We start from the raw sequence: 22,019 nt of genomic DNA, 5'->3' as shown, positions 1-22,019 counted from the left end.
TGCAGTGTTTCCAATCCTCCTACCTTCAAGAGCTTATAAGTAGTTAAATACCATGAAAAGTCTGTGCAACAACCAATGAGCATGTTCAGCTGTAATGTAAACTCCCCTCCCCCCCTTTCCCTTATCTCCCTCCGGTGCACACAGTGCTCCACACATTTATTTATTTTATTTTTGTTACATTTGTGCCCCACGCTTTTCCCACTCATGGCAGGCTCAATGCGGCTTACATATACAGGTACTTATTTGTATCTGGGGCAATGGAGGGTCAAGTGACTTGCCCAGAGTCACAAGGAGCTGTGCCTGAAGTGGGAATCGAACTCAGTTCCTCAGTTCCCCAGGACCAGAGTCCACCACCCTAACCACTAGGCCACTCCTCCACTCCAGGCCACTCCTCCACTCCAGGCCACTCCTCCACTCCACTGTATTCATAGACCCATATACCACAGGATAGGCAGCAGCATGTCCCTTCTCTTTCCCCCATCTCCCAAAACACACAAATAGACTTGACTGGATCCTTTTTCAGTCTCTTCTGCTTGTTGCTTTTCTTTCTTGACCTAGAGAGCTTCATCAAATTCAGTGTTGCAAAAGATGTAAGATTTTTTGAAGGTTTGGCTTTTAGGAAATATTTCATTGAGAAGAGGTAGTGACTGAAATGAGTAATTAACAAACTGCATTGTATATGGTTTTTATTTTTATTGTAATTTGCTTTAGGTGAGGCGAAATATCAAATAATGTAAAGTCTGAGGCTTTTCAGATTACTTTTGAGATTACAAATTTGTGGCATCTTCCCATTACCTTTAGGTTTGGAGTTCCCATGGGGCCCAAAGCCTTTCAGTGAGGTCATTGCAGGACCTCTGCTAAGGACCAGTGGGCAGTCTCTGGACAGCAGTGCCCTGGAAGGGAATTACGTGGGAGTCTATTTCTCCGCTCACTGGGTGAGTTCTGCCATTTTTGCCAATTTTATTAGAACAGTTTCAACCTTGCCGGTTTTTCCTCCGAGTACAGCCAGATTTGTTTTCCTCTGGCCTTTGAATTTTATCTGGCACAGGGATATCCCTAGTGCCCTCTAGACACCAAACAGCAGTAATATTAATTGTCCAAAGCTCATGGCACAGGGCTGCAGAATCAGCTCTTGTGATGAATTTGAGCGTAAATAAAGTGATTTTTTTTTGTACCCTCCCCCAGTGTCCGCCATGCCGAAGTCTTACTCGTGTCTTGGTGGAATCCTATCGAAAAATCAAGGAATCGGGGCAGAAATTTGAAATTGTATTAGTCAGCGCTGATCGGTAAGTAATTGAACTGCAGCTGTTCATTCAAGCTACATCTCCCACAGGCTTTACGATGTAATACATCAAAAATGTGTATGTAACCACTTCTGAGGTAGAAGCTTTTGGCAGGTAAACTTTTTGCTTTGTTTGTTTTCCTGCTTCCAAAAGAAAAAGGTAAAGGAGCAATGTAAGTGTGAATATCCAGTTATGGTTGGGTAAATGGAGTCATAGGGAGATTTAAGTGGCTTTTCCAGGTGTCACACAGATAGTAGCTGGCAGACAGCAGAGCAGAATTTGAACTTGAATCTTAGGCAATTTGTCAAGTTTCATAGTTTTCACCACCAACCACACCTCACTCTTCTCACTCCAAGAGTTAGTCACAACCTTAGCTAAGCTGTTTTAAGCGTGCAGAACAGTGCTGCAGGGTTTTTAAGCAACACTACAGATGTATGGAGATAACAGCTAAGTGGAGGCTTTTGCAAGTAGAAAAAAACTTCCATCTTATAGCTGTGAGCTTCACTTTAATAGACAGGCACAGGTTATACAGAACACAGTGGCACAATTGACATACACAGCCCACACCCACCTGAAGCCAGGACACAATTTAAGTTGTATACTATTATTTTTTTTTTTAAATAATGAGTGGCTGTGTGATTGGATCACATTTCTTCAAAAAGGTCCATTTTCATAGAACTCATAACCAAATGTGTTTTCCATCGATGAAGAGGATTAAATCATGTAAGATGCTTAATTCCTCGCTTAAGTACCAAGCAGTTTTGGTCTGGAACTGACTACCATTTCAGATTTGATTACTTATGTTTATTCAGTGTTTGGGAAAACCTTGAAAGCATTATTTCATAAATGTATCACTAGGAAATTAGATTATGTTTGGAAGATGTATTGTAATTCCTGGAATGTTTGTTGTTTATCCAATCTTCTTAAATTGTGTAATCCGCGTGGAACATAACATAACTAGGTACTCCTGGAGTGTCTTTTTTTTTTTTTTTTAATTGTTTAGCTATGGCCAACTACATACATAGGAACATCTGGAACTCCAAACTGCTCTACAGTGGGTGCTGGAGGGGGTCTTGGCAAGGATGATTCTTATTTAGTTTTTGTAGGCGAGGTTAATGTCTAAAGAATGTGTGTAGACCCGGTGAGACAGCATGGGATGGCTGAGGTAGCGCAGTATGCAAGGCGCTATAACGGCGACGTGATAAATCCTACTGTTTGGGAGGGGGGGAGGGGCTCGGATTGGGCTTGGCATGATGATGTCCCCTCTGTTGCACTTTGTGTCTTGTCTAGATCTGAGGATTCCTTTAAGCAGTACTTCAGTGAGATGCCCTGGTTAGCTGTTCCATACAGTGATGAATCCAGACGATCACGTTTAAACCGTCTTTATGGAATACAAGGTAATTATTATCCTCCTGTTACTGAGACATGAGATGGTATATAATATGTTTATTTTTGTAGCCCAGAATGTGATGGCAGATAAATCCCATCGCAGGCTGCACAGTTTACTTTCCAGAACACTGTCATAGACATCTGAGAATTTTGTTTGATGCATGGCCAGCTTAAGTAGTGAGGCACAGGCTCAGGACATTGAAGGCTCAAGGATGCTGAAAATCCACCTCACTGAACGGCTCTTCAGAACAGCAGGAGCCAGATATTTCCTTCACGCCCATGGCTGTGCTTTTCTGTGTTCTGATGGAGCTGTTTTATTTTTAAACTCAATCAGCCAACTTAGATTGTGAGCCCTCCAGGGACAGGGAAATACCCAGTGTACCTGAATGTAACTCACCTTGAGCTACTAATGAAAAGGCGTGAACAACATCCAAATAAATAATACAGGAAGTGCTGGTTATGTGTTAAAATCGGTTATGCCTGCAGAATGCAGAGGAGCAGTGAGTGAAGGTTCTAGCTGGAATGGAGTTGATACTGTAGGGGTGGGATTGATGCTAAGGAAGGGCTAAGATTAGCTGATGAGGGAGGGGGGTTGAGTCTGGAACAGAGCTAATATTGAGGCTGAGCTGGAAGGAGGTTGTGTGTGTGTGGGGGGGGGGGGGGGTAGGACAGGAAAGGGACTGATTCTGCAGTCCATATTTTAAGGTTGGCCTCAAAGGGGCACAAAAAAAAAGGTGCTTCAGGTGCCAGAACTCCTCGAATCCTGTGCAATTTAAAGCACAAGTCAGTTTCAATCTTAGTTAATATTATGATAATATGAGACTAGATATTATGATAATATGAGACTAGTTGGTTTCTATTTCTCTGGATTTGTTCCATCTAGTTCATGTCCCCTCTTGTCCTGTCTGCTCTGGCTCTCTGTTATTTTAGGATGCTCCATGCTGTTTCAACAGAAGCATGTACTGATTTAGGGGCTCTGAGTCATGGTTTGTTATGGCTTATATGTATTCAGGGTTCAAGACATCAACATTCTCTGATGCCTTGCATGTCAAACACAAGCCCTAATTCAGGGTTCCTGTCATTTTCAAATATCATACTCTGACTCCCCCCTCCCACGGGTTTGACCTTACATTGGACCCCTGGCTAAATATAACACAACTGCTACAAGGAAGAAGGGGCGTATGCTTAAAAGGGTAAGATGGGCTCAGAGGCTTTTAAAGAAGCAGTATCCCAATATCCCCCAGAATTGGGGGAGGGAGCCTCAAGGCCTCTTATCCCCTCTTCCAAATATCTCATATTCATAATCTGTGGAAACCAATTGAGTGAACCCCTGCAAATACGTACTTCTGGTCTGCCTAATTTTGCTTTTCGACCTTTCTGAAAACAAAGGCTCAGTTTTGTCATTTTATTTAGGCTTTTAAAGATATTCATAGCAGTGACCACATTCTGCTTTGCTGAAACTTATACCTATAAGTAAGTTTGACTATGGCAGGCAGACGGTCAGCGTCTTAAATGACTTGTCGATGAATCAGAGTAGAGGAGATTACTGAGCTCGTTCAGAACTCTGGCATGTGTCCTAAGATGAAGCCCTTAGCTGCACAGATGCAGGAGATAGCAGCTTCATGATTTGCAGAATTCTCTTTTCTTGTCACTGCTCGGAAAACATGCTTTCTGCAAGTCTTGCGCTCCCTCCACTTCGTTTTTTCAAGCCAGTAACAAGCTGAAAAGACAATTTATATTGTATCGTGCTGACTTTAATCTATGTGTAATGGAAAACATAAGGAATATAATTATGGAACCAATTTAAAATTCAGCTTGTGTCTCGTGGTTTGGGGTTTCTGCTCAGCTGAGGTTCTTGGTTAGTGCTGGTTTCCATTACAAAAGTCTGAGTATTTTTTTTTTTAAACTTTGTAGAAAGACCTGCCAAAAGTGGCAGAGGAGAGGAAGGCAATTCCATATGCATAGTCACTCTTCCTACCCTCAGGAATGCTTCTCATCTTAGACACTGCTGCCCCATTTTACTGTATTTCATCTTCAGTTAAGGTTATTATACTACAATTTTTAGAATATTGAAAACAAACCCTGAGGTCAGTGGTGCTTTATTCCTCTCCTGAAGGCACACCTAACCAGATTTTTTTTCAGCATTATCCTAATGAATATGCATATTCAGTAGGTTAATCCTGAAAACTCAACTGGTTAGTTGTGCCTCCTGAAAAAGGCTGAGAAGTGATACCCTAAGGAAGCAAATTGATCATTAATGTCCTAGTTCTATAGATGGTGCTGAAAATTGCATATACAAATTTGCGCATGCAATTTAATTGATGAACAAGTCCATTAGCATGATTGGGTGCTAATAATTGGCATTAATTAAAATTTGCACACCTTTAGGTGCAGATCTGAAAAGGGGTTGCGGCCAAGGGAGGGGCAAGGGCAGATCAGGAGCATTTTTGGAATTTACACACCGTTTTACTGGATAGGGGAGATCCATGCCTAATTTAGGCACAGGAATTTACACCAGGTTTTAGTTGATGTAAATATTTGCAGCCAAAATCGAGCACAGATCCTAACACCAAAGCCAAACACTATTCTATAAACAGTGCCCAACTCTGAGTGCAGTGTATAGAATGGTGCTCAACCCCAATTTTTATCTGTGCCCAAATATGGGCACCATTTATAGAATTGAGTCCTAAATGTCCTAAAAGCTGCTCAAATGTGGTTTTTGAAGCGTGATATATAAAATGACCAACACGTGAACCCATCAGGTTTATATATAAAGATATAGACACATGTATTTTTTTTTCTTACTTTGAATGCATCATTACACTATTCATCCATAAAGTGTATTCAAATGAAACAGCATTTCACAGCAATACTGGCTTATCAAGCTGTGCAATGCTGGAATTCCTTACCATCTGAAATTAGGATAGAACCTTCTTATCTTAGATTTAGAAGATTGCTAAAAACATTTTTATTTAGAAACCCCTCAATATTCAAAGGTATTGAACTGTCCAGACACAGCCGCTGACCAGTTAAATAGCATTTCTGTGCCTAACCTTAGATATTCAGTGGTAGATGGTAGGAGATAACCAGTTAAGTGTCTGCTGTTAGTGGCTAGCTGTTAACCAGCTATGTTGCACGACATAGCCGGTTAGGTGCAGACATTCAGCACTTAATCGGCTGTGTTCAGTAGTTAAAATAGGCTGCATAAATAGAAGGCTTATCTTTAACTGCTAAAAAATTAACCGTTAGTGATGAATATCAGCTTAAATGGTTAACTTTTTCACTGTTAATAAAAACCTGGATATTCAGTGCTGGTAGCCGGAAATGGCCTGGAATTGACTATCTGAGTTTAACATCGGCAGTGGACAGCAAAAGAATTATCTGCTTCCAGCTGAATATTGGGTCTAAAACTTTTAACTGGTACTGTTTGAATTTTTAAAATTGTGTATCAAGGGATTATTCCCCTTTTTACTGATTTTTGTAATCCACGCTAAACCTTTGAAAAGCTGCAGACTGTAAGTACCTATATTGTATATCATAGACCAGCATTTTCCAACTGGTGTTCCACAGTGGAAGTGGTGGTATACTGGGAAACTTCTTCCACCCACCCAACAGAGCTCAATAGTTTGCTGTTGAGACAGACATGGGGAAGCAACTGCTTGCCCCAAGATTGGTAGCATGGAATGTTGCTACTGATTGGGTTTCTGCCATGTACTTGTGACCTGGTTTGGCCACTGGAAACAGGATACTGGGCTAGATGGACCATTGGACTGACCCAGTATGGCTACTCATGTTCTTAGGTTGGGCAGGCCAGAGTCTCCAGTGCTATGGTAAAGGTTACCTGCAATAGAGTTGAAACTGCAGAGTGCTGGTGGATCTCATGAGACTGGAGCCCTGTACAGTTCTGATTTCATCAGGAAGCCAGCAGAGGATGAAAATGCATCTATTAGTTGGAGATCATGGGAGAAGATGGTAGAAGGGACTTTGTAAGTCAATGTGCTTTGAAAATGAGCCTCTAAATGTCTCAGATCTTATGTCAGGAAATTCCAGAGTTGGGCCTGCAACAATAAATATTGACTCCCTATATACATCAAGCCTGATGTGTCAAAAACTTGGAACCTTGAACAGAACTTGGTTGCTGAAGCATAAAGACAACTAAACAAGATGGTACTTTATCAACAAGAATTTTAAAAATCAGTATTAAAACTTTAAAAACGTATTTGCCAAATAACATGCAGCCAGTACATTTGTTTTAAAAACAGCGTAATATGTTCATATTGTGGACACCCAGTAATCAAACGGGCAGCAGCATTCTGGGCAACTTGAAGGGCCTGCAAATCACTTTTAGAGAGACCCAAAAATAGAGAATTATAATAGTCAAAGGGTAAACAAGTTCTTGTATCACTGTAGGAAAATTGACAGGGTTTAGTATGTTCCATTTGAATTCGAAGAAAATGCACTGAACAACTGATTTAAGGTATGACTTCATTGTCAGTGTGTCAAGTAGAACTCCCAGGTACTTCACCTCAAAATTGGGATTTTAATGTCTTCAAAATTCAAAAACTTGGGAAAATGTGGTGAATTTAAAGCTAGAGAGAAGTACCAGCGTTTTAGTTGGATTTAATCTAAACTTGTTGGCTGACATGCAGGTCTTAATTATAGTTCATCTTAAAGCAAATGTTTCTGAAGGTGGTTCTTTACTTGGAAAATAAACTGCGTATAACCGATGGTTGAGGCCTAAACATCTTAAGATCTTACAGAATGGAGTATTGTAAATATTAAACAATAGAGCAGAAAGTGAAGAACATTGAGAGACTCCAGAGTAGTTAGAGGACCATTTACAGCAAAGGGATTCTAGAATGACTTGAACTTGATGATCTTGTAGGAAGGAAGTGAACCATTTTGATACTTGGCCAGAAATTTATAAAGCTTGTAGCTTCTTCAGTAGATACTGATGGTTGATAATATCAAAAGCTGCACTCATATCAAGTGTCACCATTAAAAACTCAGTCCCCCTATCAAAACCAGATCTGATGGAATCCAAAACCGAGATAAACAAAGTTTCGGTATTACGTTCAAGTCTAAAACCAAATTGGAATTGGTGTGGCAACCCTTTTTTCATCAATAAATGTTTGCAACTGTGCTGAGGCCAATTTTTCTAACACCTTGGTAAGAAAAGGTAAGGAAGAAATTGGTCTAAAGTTACCTGCAAGAGAGGAATCTAACCTGACGTTGTTCAAAAATGGACAGACTACAGCCTGTTAACAAAGAGGGAACAACCCCTTCATGAAAAGATTTATTTACAATTGATGTAATCACAAGGGTAGTGTCAGTACACAAATGCTTCTTTACCAGTGTACCTCCAGGAGAAGATTGAAGACCACTGAACTAGAAAAATGCATAATCTCTACACAGTGGAAACAAATTATGATACAGCTGCAGAGCACTCATTCTATGGAGTGGAGGAGTAGCCTAATGGATAAAGCAGAGGTTAAGAACAGGGAGGCCAGGGTGCAAATCCCACTGCTGTTCCTTGTGATCTTTAGCAGTAGCCCTCCATTGTCTCAAGTATAAACTTAGATTGAACTACTACTGAAAAGGGGAGAATTAAATCCAAATCCCTCCCCTTTCTTTCTTTCCAGACAACTTGTACAGTGGGCATGTCTCTCCTGAAGACTCTATTCCTTCCTCACCTGGTTCAGTTCATGCATTTGCTTTTTAAGTTTAACTAGATCAATGTCCATGGATACACAAAGAATTAATTTTCATTCCTTTCAAAAAGTGAAAAGGAAGTTCTCTGTGGCACCCCTGCTGACACTGTTGAAAATTTAGTCTTCTTTTCTTGCCGTTCTTTAACTTTTTGGTACTGTGGCCAGCAATGATGAGAAAGCTGGATGAAAAACTGAAGTGGAATTAGCATTTTGTAGAGCTGTAAATGGTTGATGAATGGTAGCTGCTGGTATCGTTTAATGGTTCAGCACAGGGTCCCATTGGCAGCTTTTTCCTTCTGTGACAATCTGTATTCTCCGAGGACAAGCAGGCTGCTTGTTCTCACGACTGGGTGACGTCCGCGGCAGCCCCCACCAACTGGAAAAGCTTTGCGGGACGGTCGGCACGCAGGGCACGCCCACCGCGCATGCGCGGCCGTCTTCCCGCCCGTGCGCGACCGCTCCCGCCAGTTCCTTTTTTTTCCGCGTCTGGAGAGAGTCGTGCCTTTGCCGCTCTCTCTGTTTCAGCCGCCGGAAAGCCGATCGCGTTTACGCGGATCGTTTTTTCTATTTAGTTTTGTACACCGCGTCCTCCGGTTTTTCTTTTTAAAAAAAAAAAAAAAAAAAACAACAAACTGAACGTGTGGAGCACGCACTCCCTTTTTCCCTCGCTTCTAGCGGGGACGCTGTGTTGCGGCCTAGTGGCCGCACGGTCGTTTTCCTTTTTCGAGGTGTGATTTCCGCCACCATCGACGACTTTAACTTCGCCGACGCGATTTTTCCGTCGATGTCCTCGAAGGTCCCGAGTGGATTTAAAAAGTGTGGTCGGTGCGGCCGGCCAATATCGCAGACCGACACCCACGCTTGGTGCCTCGGGCCGGAGCACAATCTCAAGTTGTGTCCCCTGTGTCTCGGTCTCCGGAAACGGACTCAGGTTGCGAGGCAAGTTCTGCGGGACCGTCTTTTTGGAACTTGCGCCGGCCCCTCGACGTCGACCTCGACGGCATCGGTATCGACGCCCGGTCCTTCGGTACCGGTATCGATGCCCGAGACATCGGCACCGATGGCATCGACCCCAGGAGAACAGATCCCGTCGGCCCGCCGGTCCTCCGGTGAGGGTAGGGGTGAGAGGCCGCGTGGGCAGTCGGCCCCGGTCACTCCCTCAGCCCGTGGCCCACGGGACCGAACCCTGTCTGACCCGGTTCCTTGTGACCGAGGGGGATCGTCCTCCTCCTCCTCCATACCTCCCGGCGCCGGTGACGTGCATCGCAAGAAGAATAAGAAGCGTCGTCACCGGTCGCCCTCGCATCCGGACATCGGAGAGGAGGCGACGCCGAAGCGTCCACGTCGAGAGGAGAGGTCCCCGTCGGTTGTGGAGGTACCGACGCGACAGGGTCCCGGCACTTCGGTGCCGTCTCCTGGCCCCCACCAGATTCTGGCACCGACACCCCTACCGGCCCCACCGCCTTTCCCGGCAGCGGGCCTGGACGAGTGCCTCAGAGCCATCCTTCCAGGGATCCTGGAAGGGCTGATGCGCCAGGCTGTGCCGGCGCCGGGGGTGCTTGCGCCCTCGGCGCCGATGACTGTGGCGCCGGCGAGCTCTAGCCCGGCACCGGGGCCCGTCGACACCGCCGCCGCTTGCGGCGCCGGTCTCGACCGCCACGCAGGTGGAGTCCCCGTCGACGTCAATGGAGGGAGCTTCGTCCCCGCCGGCGCGGGAGTCCACCGCTCGACGACACCGAGGCCTTGGTGCCTCGACGTCGAGCCGGGCCCGGTTCAGGACTCAGCTACATGAGCTTATGTCCGATACCGAGGATGAGGCCTCGTGGGGGGAAGAGGAGGACCCTAGATATTTCTCCTCAGAGGAGTCTACGGGCCTTCCCTCGGACCCCACGCCTTCACCGGAGAGGAAGCTCTCACCTCCTGAGAGTCTCTCCTTTGCCTCCTTTGTGCGGGATATGTCTATCAGCATTCCCTTCCCCGTGGTCTCTGTGGAAGAGCCGAGGGCCGAGATGCTCGAGGTCCTCGACTATCCATCACCACCTAGAGAGTCCTCCACGGTACCGCTGCACAATGTCCTCAAGGAGACACTGCTTCGGAACTGGATGCGACCGTTAACTAATCCCACCATTCCCAAGAAAGCAGAGTCCCAGTACAGGATCCATTCTGACCCAGAGTTAATGCGGCCACAATTGCCCCATGACTCGGCGGTCGTGGATTCTGCTCTCAAGAGGGCACGGAGTTCGAGGGATACCGCCTCGGCGCCCCCGGGGCGGGAGTCTCGCACTCTGGACTCGTTTGGGAGGAAGGCCTACCAATCCTCCATGCTCGTGACCCGCATCCAGTCATACCAGCTCTATATGAGCATCCACATGCGGAACAATGTGAAGCAACTGGCGGACCTGGTCGATAAGCTCCCGCCGGAGCAGTCCAGGCCTTATCAGGAGGTGGTCAGGCAGCTGAAGGCGTGCAGAAAGTTCCTGTCCAGGGGTATATATGACACCTGTGACGTGGCATCTCGTGCTGCGGCCCAAGGTATAGTGATGCGCAGGCTCTCATGGCTGCGTGCCTCTGACCTGGACAACCGCACCCAGCAGAGACTGGCCGACGTCCCTTGCCGGGGGGATAACATTTTTGGTGAGAAGGTCGAGCAGCTGGTGGACCAACTGCATCAGCGGGAAACCGCCCTCGACAAGCTCTCCCACCGGGCGCCTTCAGCATCCACCTCAACAGGTGGACATTTTTCCCGGGCCCGGCAGGCTGCACCCTATTCTTTTGCAAGGCGTAGGTACAACCAGCCGGCCCGAAGGCCTCGTCAGGCACAGGGACAGACCCAGCGCGCTCATTCTCGTCAACAGCGTGCGCCTAAGCAGCCCCCTGCGCCTCCACAGCAAAAGCCGGGGACGGGCTTTTGACTGGATCCACGGGAACATAGCCGCCCTCAAAGTGTCCGTACCGGACGATCTGCCGGTCTGGGGGAGGTTAAAATTTTTTCACCAAAGGTGGCCTCTCATAACCTCCGACCAGTGGGTTCTCCAAATAGTGCGGTGCGGATACGCCCTGAATTTGGCCTCCCTGCCACCAAATTGTCCTCCGGGAGCTCAATCCTTCAGCTCCCATCACAAGCAGGTACTTGCAGAGGAACTCTCCGCCCTTCTCAGCGCCAATGCGGTCGAGCCCGTACCACCCGGGCAGGAAGGGCAGGGATTCTATTCCAGGTACTTCCTTGTGGAAAAGAAAACAGGGGGGATGCGTCCCATCCTAGACCTGAGAGGCCTGAACAAATTCCTGGTCAAAGAAAAGTTCAGGATGCTTTCCTTGGGCACCCTTCTGCCAATGATTCAGAAAAACGATTGGCTATGTTCCCTGGATTTAAAGGACGCATATACTCACATCCCGATACTGCCAGCTCACAGACAGTATCTCAGATTCCGCCTGGGCGCACGGCACTTTCAGTATTGTGTGCTGCCCTTTGGGCTCGCCTCTGCCCCATGAGTGTTTACAAAGTGCCTCGTGGTGGTAGCGGCGTACCTTCGCAAGCTGGGAGTGCACGTGTTCCCATATCTCGACGATTGGCTGGTCAAGAACACCTCGGAGGCAGGAGCCCTCCGGTCCATGAAGTGCACTACTCAACTCCTGGAGCTGCTGGGGTTTGTGATAAATTACCCAAAGTCCCATCTCCAGCCAACTCAGTCTCTGGAATTCATAGGAGCTCTGCTGAATACCCAGACGGCTCAGGCCTTCCTTCCCGAAGCGAGGGCCAACAATCTCCTGTCCCTGGCTTCCCAGACCAGAGCGTCTCAGCAGGTCACAGCTCGGCAGATGTTGAGACTTCTGGGTCATATGGCCTCCACAGTTCATGTGACTCCCATGGCTCGTCTTCACATGAGATCTGCTCAATGGACCCTAGCTTCCCAGTGGTTTCAGGCCACTGGGAATCTAGAAGATGTCATCCGCCTCTCCGCCAGTTGCCGCACTTCACTGCTCTGGTGGACCATCCGGACCAATTTGACCCTGGGACGTCCATTCCAAATTCTGCAGCCCACGAAAGTGCTGACGACGGATGCATCTCGCCTGGGGTGGGGAGCTCATGTCGATGGGCTTCACACCCAGGGTCTGTGGTCCCTCCAGGAAAAGGATCTGCAGATCAACCTCCTGGAGCTCCGAGCGATCTGGAACGCACTGAAGGCTTTCAGAGATCGGCTGTCCTGCCAAATTATCCAAATTCGGACAGACAATCAGGTTGCAATGTATTACACCAACAAGCAGGGGGGCACCGGATCTCGCCCCTTGTGTCAGGAAGCCATGGGCATGTGGCGCTGGGCTTGCCAGTTCGGCATGCTCCTTCAAGCCACGTACCTGGCAGGTGTAAACAACACTATGGCCGACAGACTGAGCAGAGTCATGCAACCGCACGAGTGGTCGCTCCATTCCAGAGTGGTACGCAAGATCTTCCGAGAGTGGGGCACCCCCTCGGTGGACCTTTTCGCCTCTCAGACCAACCACAAGCTGCCTCTGTTCTGTTCCAGACTTCGGGCACACGGCAGACTGGCGTCGGATGCCTTTCTCCTCCATTGGGGGACCGGCCTCCTGTATGCTTATCCTCCCATACCTTTGGTGGGGAAGACCTTACTGAAGCTCAAGCAAGACCACGGCACCATGATTCTGATCGCGCCCTTTTGGCCCCATCAGATCTGGTTCCCTCTCCTTCTGGAATTGTCCTCAGAAGAACCGTGGAGATTGGAGTGTTTTCCGACTCTCATCTCGCAGAACGACGGAGCGTTGCTGCACCCCAACCTTCAGTCCCTGGCTCTCACAGCCTGGATGTTGAGGGCGTAGACTTCACTGCGTTGGGTCTGTCTGAGGGTGTCTCCCATGTCTTGCTTGCCTCTAGGAAGGATTCCACTAAAAAGAGTTACTTTTTCAAGTGGAGGAGGTTTGTCGTTTGGTGTGAGAGCAAGGCCCTAGAACCTCGTTCTTGCCCTGCACAGAACCTGCTTGAATACCTTCTGCACTTATCGGAGTCTGGCCTCAAGACCAACTCAGTAAGGAATCACCTTAGTGCGATTAGTGCTTACCATTATCGTGTGGAAGGTAAAGCCATCTCTGCAGAGCCTTTAGTCGTTCGATTCATGAGAGGCTTGCTTTTGTCAAAGCCCCCTATCAAGCCTCCTACAGTGTCATGGGATCTCAACGTCGTCCTCACCCAGCTGATGAAAACTCCTTTTGAGCCACTGAATACCTGCCATCTGAAGTATTTGACCTGGAAGGTCATTTTCTTGGTGGCAGTTACTTCAGCTCGTAGGGTCAGTGAGCTTCAAGCCCTAGTAGCTCATGCTCCATATACCAAATTTCATCACAACAGAGTAGTGCTCCGCACCCACCCAAAGTTCCTGCTGAAGGTGGTGTCGGAGTTCCATCTTAACCAGTCAATTGTCTTGCCAACATTCTTCCCCAGGCCGCATACCCGCCCTGCTGAACGTCAGTTGCACACATTGGACTGCAAGAGAGCATTGGCCTTCTACTTGGAGCGGACACAGCCCCACAGACAGTCCGCCCAATTGTTTATTTCTTTCGACCCTAATAGGCTAGGGGTCGCTGTCGGGAAACGCACCATCTCTAATTGGCTAGCAGATTGCATTTCCTTCACTTACGCCCAGGCTGGGCTGGCTCTTGAGGGTCATGTCACGGCTCATAGTGTTAGAGCCATGGCAGCGTCAGTGGCCCACTTGAAGTCAGCCACTATTGAAGAGATTTGCAAGGCTGCGACGTGGTCATCTGTCCACACATTCACATCTCATTACTGCCTCCAGCAGGATACCCGACGCGACAGTCGGTTCGGGCAGTCGGTGCTGCAGAATCTGTTTGGGGTGTAAATCCAACTCCACCCTCCAGGACCCGAATTTATTCTGGTCAGGCTGCACTCTCAGTTAGTTGTTCTTCGTAGGTCAATTTCTGTTGTATCCTCGCCGTTGCGAGGTTCAATTGACCTGGGTTCTTGTTTTGAGTGAGCCTGAGAGCTAGGGATACCCCAGTCGTGAGAACAAGCAGCCTGCTTGTCCTCGGAGAAAGTGAATGATACATACCTGTAGCAGGTGTTCTCCGAGGACAGCAGGCTGATTGTTCTCACCTACCCTCCCTCCTCCCCTTTGGAGTTGCGTTTTCTTCATTTTTGCTAGTCATTCAACTGGCGGGAGCGGTCGCGCACGGGCGGGAAGACGGCCGCGCATGCGCGGTGGGCGTGGCCAGCGTGCCGACCGTCCCGCGAAGCTTTTCCGGTTGGTGGGGGCTGCCGCGGACGTCACCCAGTCGTGAGAACAATTAGCCTGCTGTCCTCGGAGAACACCTGCTACAGGTATGTATCATTCACTTTTCTGCTTCGCAGGGGAGGTTCATATCCCCTGATGTACAGTTGAAACTTATATTCCCCATCAGACACTTTCACCTGTTCTAGTTTTTCTTTTCAAAAGTGCCATCACTGTCGCAACAGTGTTGGGTGACATTCAAAGGAGGTATGCCAATACAGGTGGTCTGATATCCCTCTGATACTGCACTGAGTGAGGTTTTGAAAACCAGGTTATCAGGAGACAAAGCCGCCTGGTCAAGAAAGGGGGTTTGTCCAGGAATCATTTTCTTTTTCATATGGTAGTTGACTTGAGCAGTATAACAAACATTAAATAAACTTGGAAGCAGAGACACCTTATTACATGTAGTGCTACAGAGTAGTGTAGAGTTTAGGCGATTGCAGTACCCCTGGATGAAACTGGAGTCTTAAGCTTTAATCTCGTCAAGTGGGCCAACGAAGACCGTACAGTATATCTGCTTTCAAGACTAATCCAAGTCCTTAGGCTCAGTGAGAGGCTCCCTTGCCCTGAGGGCACTCGCTCATCTCACTATCTTGGTCACTGCAGGCTTTTTTGGTGATGGTGGGTTCAGTATCGAACTGTTGTGTTTAAGGATGTGATGCTCATAGTTATCCTGGCATTGACCCATCTCTGAACAATAGCAGCTATTGCAGTGGTAAGTAGGGGCTGTGCGATTGAAAAGAATGACATGAATCAGATTTTTCTTTTCATAACTTCCAGGTGATTTCTTTGAATAGATATTGAATGCCATCTTGGACTGAATGAAACCTTTGTGTTAAATTTTTGGCAAGCTCCTCTGGATTCCTATCTCTGCCATCTTGATAGGTTAATACCCTTTGCTTATTCCAGTGATTGCAGCTATAGCACAAACACAGCTGAGGAATTCCAGGCAGGGCTGGAATGTGGGGAGTGTTGTGACAAGCCAGGGCTTCTCCGAGTACAAGTCTGAGGGTAGATGTAGGGATTTGGTTGTGTTCCTTCCCCCACTCTACTCCTCCCCCATGTGATGAAATAGAACAGAGAAATAGATCATAATCTCATGCTTTGGCACAGCACCTCCCAGATCATTGGTTTTAATTTGATATTCCTATCACAGTGTCAGAGCAAGACCTCAGAACAGCTTCTCTGCCCTGGAAGTGATTTTACTACTGTTACCAGTGATCCAGTGTTCTCATTCCATAGCACGAGCTTTGACTGAGTGGAGTTGAGGAGTAGCCTATTGGTTAGTGTAATGGCCTAAGAACCAGGGGAACAGGGTTTGATTCCCACTGTCTCCTTGTGAACCCTGGTCAAGTCACTTAAACCCTCTGTTGCCCCAGGCACAAACTTAGTGAGCCCACTAGGGACGGAGAAAGTGCCGGAAATATAATAATGTAAACTGCTGTGATTGTACCACCTTGACCCTTTGGTGCAGAACCAAGACCAGAGATCTATTACTTTTAGTTTAGGCTAACACAGTCCATCAAAAAGAACAAGCTTATTATTTGTAAAGTATTCAAGACCAAATATGAAAGGAATTGGTAGTATCACACAAAAATTAATAGCTATAAACTACTGGAAAAGTGATTGTGCTGCTGAGTTTCCATACTAAAATCAAAATAGGCGGAGAAAGACCTCGGGAAAAAATTATAAGGCAGAAATCATTTGCCAACAAATTGCTAGGGCTTCATATAACAATTTTTATCTCATGCAGTCTCATAGTCAACACATATGAATGTAAGAATAGCCATACTCGATCAACCAATGGTCCATCTAGCCCAGTATCCAACAGTAGCCAAGCCAGCTCACAAGTACCTGGCAGAAACCCAGTTAGTAGCAACATTTCATGCTACCAATTCCTGAGTAAGCAGTGGCTTCCTCCATGGGCATCTCAATAGACTATGGGCTTTTCCTCCAGGAGCTTATCCAAAACTTTTTTTTAAACCCAGATACGCTAAATGCTGTTACCACATTCTCTGGCAACGAGTTCCAGAGCTTAATTATTTGCCGAATGAAAAAATATTTCCTCCTATTTGTTTTAAAAGTATTTCCATGTAATTTAATTGGGTGTCCCCTGGTCTTGTACTTTTTTTTTTTTTTTGAAAGAGTGAAAAATCAATTCATCTTTACCCGTTCTACAGCACTCATGATTTTGTAGACCTCGGTCATATCTCTTCTCAGCCTTCTCTTTACCCTAATCTCTTTAGCCTTTCCTCATATGAGAGGAGTTCCATCCCCTTTTATCATTTTGGTCGTTCTTCTTTGAACCTTTTCTATTTCCGCTATTTTCTTTTTGAGATACGGCGACCAGAATTGAATGCAATATTCAAGGTGAGGTCGCACCATGGAGCGATAGAGGCATTATAATATTCTTGGTCTTATTTTGCATCCCTTTCCTAATAGTTCCTAACATCCTGTATACTTTTTTGACTGTGGCTGCACACTGGACAGAAGATTTCAGTGTTCTACAATGACACCTAGATCTTTTTTTTGAGTGCTGACTCCTAAGGGAGACCCTAGCATCAGGTAGCTATGATTCGAATTATTATTCTCAGTGTGCATCAATTTGCATTTGCCACATTAAATTTCATCTGCCAGTTGGATGCCCAGTCTTCTAGTTTCCTAAGGTCTTCCTGCAATTTTTTACAAACCACATGTGTTTTGATAACCTTGAATTGTTTTGTCATCTGCAAATTAATCACCTCACTTTTTCAGATTTCCAGATCATTTATAAATACGTTAAATTGCTCCATTCCAGTACATATCCTTGTAGCACTCCACTGTTCACTTTTCTCCATTGAGAAAATTGGTCATTTAACCCTACCCTCTGTTTTCTGTCCAGTAACCAATTCCTAATCCACAGAAGGACATTGCCTCCTATCCCATAGTTTTTAATTTTCTCAGGAGTCTCTAATGAGGAACTTTGTCAAAAGCTTTCTGAAAATCTAGATACACTACATTAACCTGCTTACCTTTATCCACATGTTTGTTTATGCCTTCAAAGAATTGAAGCAAATTGGTGAGGCAAGACTTCCTCTGGCTGAACCTATGCTGACTCTGTCCCATTAAACCATGTTTGTCTGTGTTCTGTAATTTTATTCTTTATAGGTTCCACTATTTTGCCCTGTTTTAATAGTATCCTTCAAGGATACTCCACACTGCACCATGCGCTCCTGGGTGACTGTTGGCTCTCCCCCCCCCCCCCCCCCCCCCCCCCCACCCCACACACACACACACAATTTTAGTTTAAAAACTGCATTATCTCCTTTTTAAATGTTAGCGCGAGCAGCCTGGTTCCATCGCCGTATCTCAAAAAGGCGAAGTCCATCCTTTCAGAACAGGCTTCCCCCTTTCCAGATTGTTGCCCAGGTCCTAACAAATCTAAATCCCTACTACTACTACTACTTATCGTCCATCCCTACATCATCGTCTCAACCAAGTTCTGCCTGTCTTTTGGGTCCTGCGCGTGGAATGAGGAGCATTTCTGAAAATGCAACCCTGGAGGATCTGGATTTTAGCTTTCTACTTAAGAGCCTAAATTTGTCTTCCAGAGCCTCCATTCTACATTTTCCAGTCATTGGTACCAACATGTACTAAGACAGCTGGCTCCTCCCCAGCACTATCTAAACACAGAGACAAAAGTTTTACCCCAAAGATATTAAATAAAATTTCAGTAATTCACTCAAAAGCACTTAGCCATTTAAAGATAAGAATGTTTTGAGTGAATTATTGCCTTATTTTTCATTAGTTATTAATATTCCGATCTGATGGGCTTCACCTTAACCAGGGTGCGACCAGGCTGCTGGCGTCAACTTTAAAAAAGGAAATAGAGAGCTTTTAAACTAGAAACGGGGGGAAGGCCGACAGTCGCTCAAAAGCGCATGGTTCGGAAGAAGATATCTTTTGAGGATATCACCCAGATAGGGAAAAAAGGGTTACTTGTGAGTAAGGACGACAAAGAAATCATAGAGGATCAGATAGACTCAAAATTAATAATGACCAGACGGAAGACAACATATTAATAATGCCACGTATTAAACGTAATAATAATCAGAACAACAAGCATACAGTGAAATGTCTAAACGCAAATGCCAGGAGCCTGAGGCATAAGATGGGAGAGCTGGAGTACATTGCGCACAATGAAAAACTGGATATCATAGGCATCTCTGAGACCTGGTGGAAGGAAGATAACCAATGGGACAGTCATACAGGGCTACAAATTATATCGCAGCGATAGGGTGGATAGGATTGGAGGAGGGGTAGCGCTGTATGTAAATGAGAACCTTGACTCAGATAGGCTGCAAATATTGCAGGAGACTAAACCCCGACTGGAATCCTTGTGGATTAAAATTCCATGTGAAAAGGGAAAAGGGATGGTGATAGGAGTATACTACCGTCCGCCTGGCCAAGACGAGCAGACGGACGCGGCAATGACAAGGGAAATTAGGGAAGCGAATAAAAAGGGCAATGTAATATTAATGGGTGACTTCAATTATCCGGATATAGACTGGGTGAATGAAACATCGGTACACGCAAGGGAGGTGAAATTTCTTGATGAAATCAAGGACGGCTTCATGGAACAGCTGGTTCAGGAGCCGACGAGAGAAGGGAAAATACTAGACTTAATCATTAGTGGGGCTCATGATCTGGTTTGGGGGTTAACGGTGCGAGGGCCGCTTGATAACAGTGATCATAATATGATCGGTTTTGATATTGGCTACGAAGTAAGTGAACTCATGAAATCAAATACACTAGCATTTAACTTTAAAAAAGGAGACTACGATAAAATGAGGAGAACGGTGAAAAAAAGACTGAGGGGAGCGGCTGAAAGGGTAAAAAAAACTTGAATCAGGCGTGGATGCTGTTCAAAAACACCATCCTAGAAGTACAGGACAAATATATTCCGCGAATTAGAAAAAGAGGAAAAAAGACCAAACGTCAGCCGGCGTGGCTAAACGGTAAGGTAAAGGAAGCTATTAGATCCAAAAAAACAATCCTTCAGAAAATGGAGAAGGGAACCAATGGAAGACAATAAGATAAAGCATAAGGAATGTCAAGCCAAATGCAAAAAGGAGATAAGGAGGGCTAAGGAGGACTTTGAAAAAAAGTTAGCGATAGAAGCGAAAACACATAGCAAACATTTTTTTTAGGTATATTAAAAGCAGAAAGCCGGCTAAAGAATCGGTAGGGCCGCTGGACGACGGTGGTGTTAAAGGGGCGATCAGGGAAGACAAAGCTGTAGCGGAGAAATTAAATTAATTTTTTGCTTCGGTCTTCACCAAGGAGGATTTGGGAGGGATACCGGTGCCGGAAAAGGTATTTGAAGCGGACGAGTCAGAAAGACTAAATGATTTCTCTGTAACCTTGGAGGATGTAATGGGGCAGTTCTGCAAACTAAAAAGTAGTAAATTGCCGGGCCCGGATGGTATTCATCCCAGAGTATTAATAGAGCTGAAAAATGAACTTGCGGAGCTGCTGTTAGTAATATGCAATTTATCCCTAAAATCAGTTGTGGTACCGGAAGATTGGAGGGTGGCCAATGTAACGCCAATTTTTAAAAAGGGTTCCAGAGGAGATCCGGGAAATTATAGACCGGTGAGTCTGACGTCGGTGCCGTGAAAAATGGTGGAGGCTATTATTAAGAATAAAATTACGGAGCACGTACAAAAGCATGGGCTGCTGAGACAGTCAGCATGGATTTAGTGAAGGGAAGTCTTGCCTCACAAATCTACTGCATTTTTTCGAGGGGGTGAACAAGCATGTGGACAAAGGGGAGCCGGTGGATATTGTATATCTAGATTTTCAGATGGCATTTGACAAAGTGCCTCATGAAAGACTCCAAAGGAAACTGGAGAGTCATGGGATCGGAGGCAGTGTATTATTATGGATTAAGAGCTGGTTAAAAGACAGGAAGCAGAGAGTAGGGTTGAATGGTCAGTATTCTCAATGGAGAAGGGTAGTTAGTGGGGTCCCTCAGGGGTCTGTGCTGGGACCGCTGCTTTTTAACATATTTATAAATGACCTTGAGATGGGAGTAACTAGTGAGGTTATTAAATTCGCAGATGACACAAAGTTATCCAGGGTCGTCTCCTCGCGGGAGGAATGTGAAAGATTACAAGAGGACCTCGTGAGACTGGGGGATTGGACGTCCAAATGGCAGATGAAGTTCAACGTTGACAAGTGCAAAGTGATGCACGTGGGAAGGAGGAACCCGAATTACGGCTATGTCATGCAAGGTTCCGCTTTAGGAGTTACGGACCGAGAAAGGGATCTGGGAGTCACCGTGGATAGAACGTTGAAATCTTCCGCTCAATGTGCTGCGGCAGCTAAGAAGGCGAACAGAATGTTGAGTATTATTAGAAAAGGGGTGGAAAACAAGCATGAGGATGTTATAATGCCGTTATATCGCTCCATGGTGCGACCGCACCTGGAATATTGTGTTCAGTTCTGGTCGCCTCATCTCAAAAAAGGTATAAAGGAATTGGAGAAGGTGCAGAGAATGGCGATGAAAATGATAAAAGGGATGGGACGACTACCTTATGAGGAGAGGTTAAGACGGCTAGGATTCTTTAGCCTGGAGAAAAGGCGGCTGAGGGGTGATATGATAGAGGTCTGCAAAATAATGAGTGGGGTAGAGCGGACAGATGTGAAGCGTTTGCTTACGCTTTCTAACAATAATAGAACTAGGGGACACAAGATGAAATTAGAATGTGGTAGGTTTAAAACAAATTGGAGAAAGTTTTTCTTTACTCAGCGTGTGGTTAGACTCTGGAACTCATTGCCGGAGAAGGTAGTGATGGCAGCTGGCCTTGCTGAGTTTAAAGGGGGTCTGGACAGATTCCTGAAGGAAAAGTCCATTGATCATTATTAAATTTTGGGTTTTTGCCAGGTTCTTGGGGCCTGGATTGGCCGCTGTCGGAGACAGAGTGCTGGGCTTGATGGACCTTTGGTCTTTTCCCAGCGTGGCAGTGCTTATGTACTTATGTACTTATTTGTAAACTATTATAATGTGTTCATTTGTTTTGGCAGTTTTCAGACACTGTAGTTCTTATCTTGTCAGGATTTAAGATGGGATTCTTGGGGGGGGGGGGGGGGGGGGCGTGTCAAGATGGCAGTGTGATCCGGGTGGTGTGTGAACGCTGTGCTCCTGCTGGATTACGATTTGGGAAAAAATTCCTCATATGTGATGCCTCATTCAAAAAGAAAAGGGATGGTGAGGTTTGTCCCCCCCACCTACCTCAACATCGTCCCCAATCCAATAGAGTTTAGACCGTTTCTTCACCGGGGCCTCTTCG

General features: G+C 46.0%; 1 protein-coding gene across 1 annotated transcript in view; it reads left to right on the top strand.

Moving 5' to 3' along the window:
- Positions 1-22,019, top strand: part of NXN (nucleoredoxin) — a 131,539-nt gene that overhangs the window by 72,557 nt on the left and 36,963 nt on the right. Inside the window, exons 3-5 of the mRNA XM_030185674.1 lie at positions 802-935; positions 1,186-1,286; positions 2,574-2,680. Coding sequence (XP_030041534.1) covers positions 802-935; positions 1,186-1,286; positions 2,574-2,680 — 342 coding nt within the window. The remainder of the gene's footprint in view (positions 1-801; positions 936-1,185; positions 1,287-2,573; positions 2,681-22,019) is intronic.

The sequence above is a fragment of the Microcaecilia unicolor genome, chromosome 13, assembly GCF_901765095.1.
Source record: "Microcaecilia unicolor chromosome 13, aMicUni1.1, whole genome shotgun sequence".
NCBI lineage: Eukaryota > Metazoa > Chordata > Amphibia > Gymnophiona > Siphonopidae > Microcaecilia > Microcaecilia unicolor.
The sequence above is the reverse complement of the archived record's forward strand: the minus strand, read 5'-3'. Positions and strand labels throughout refer to the sequence as shown.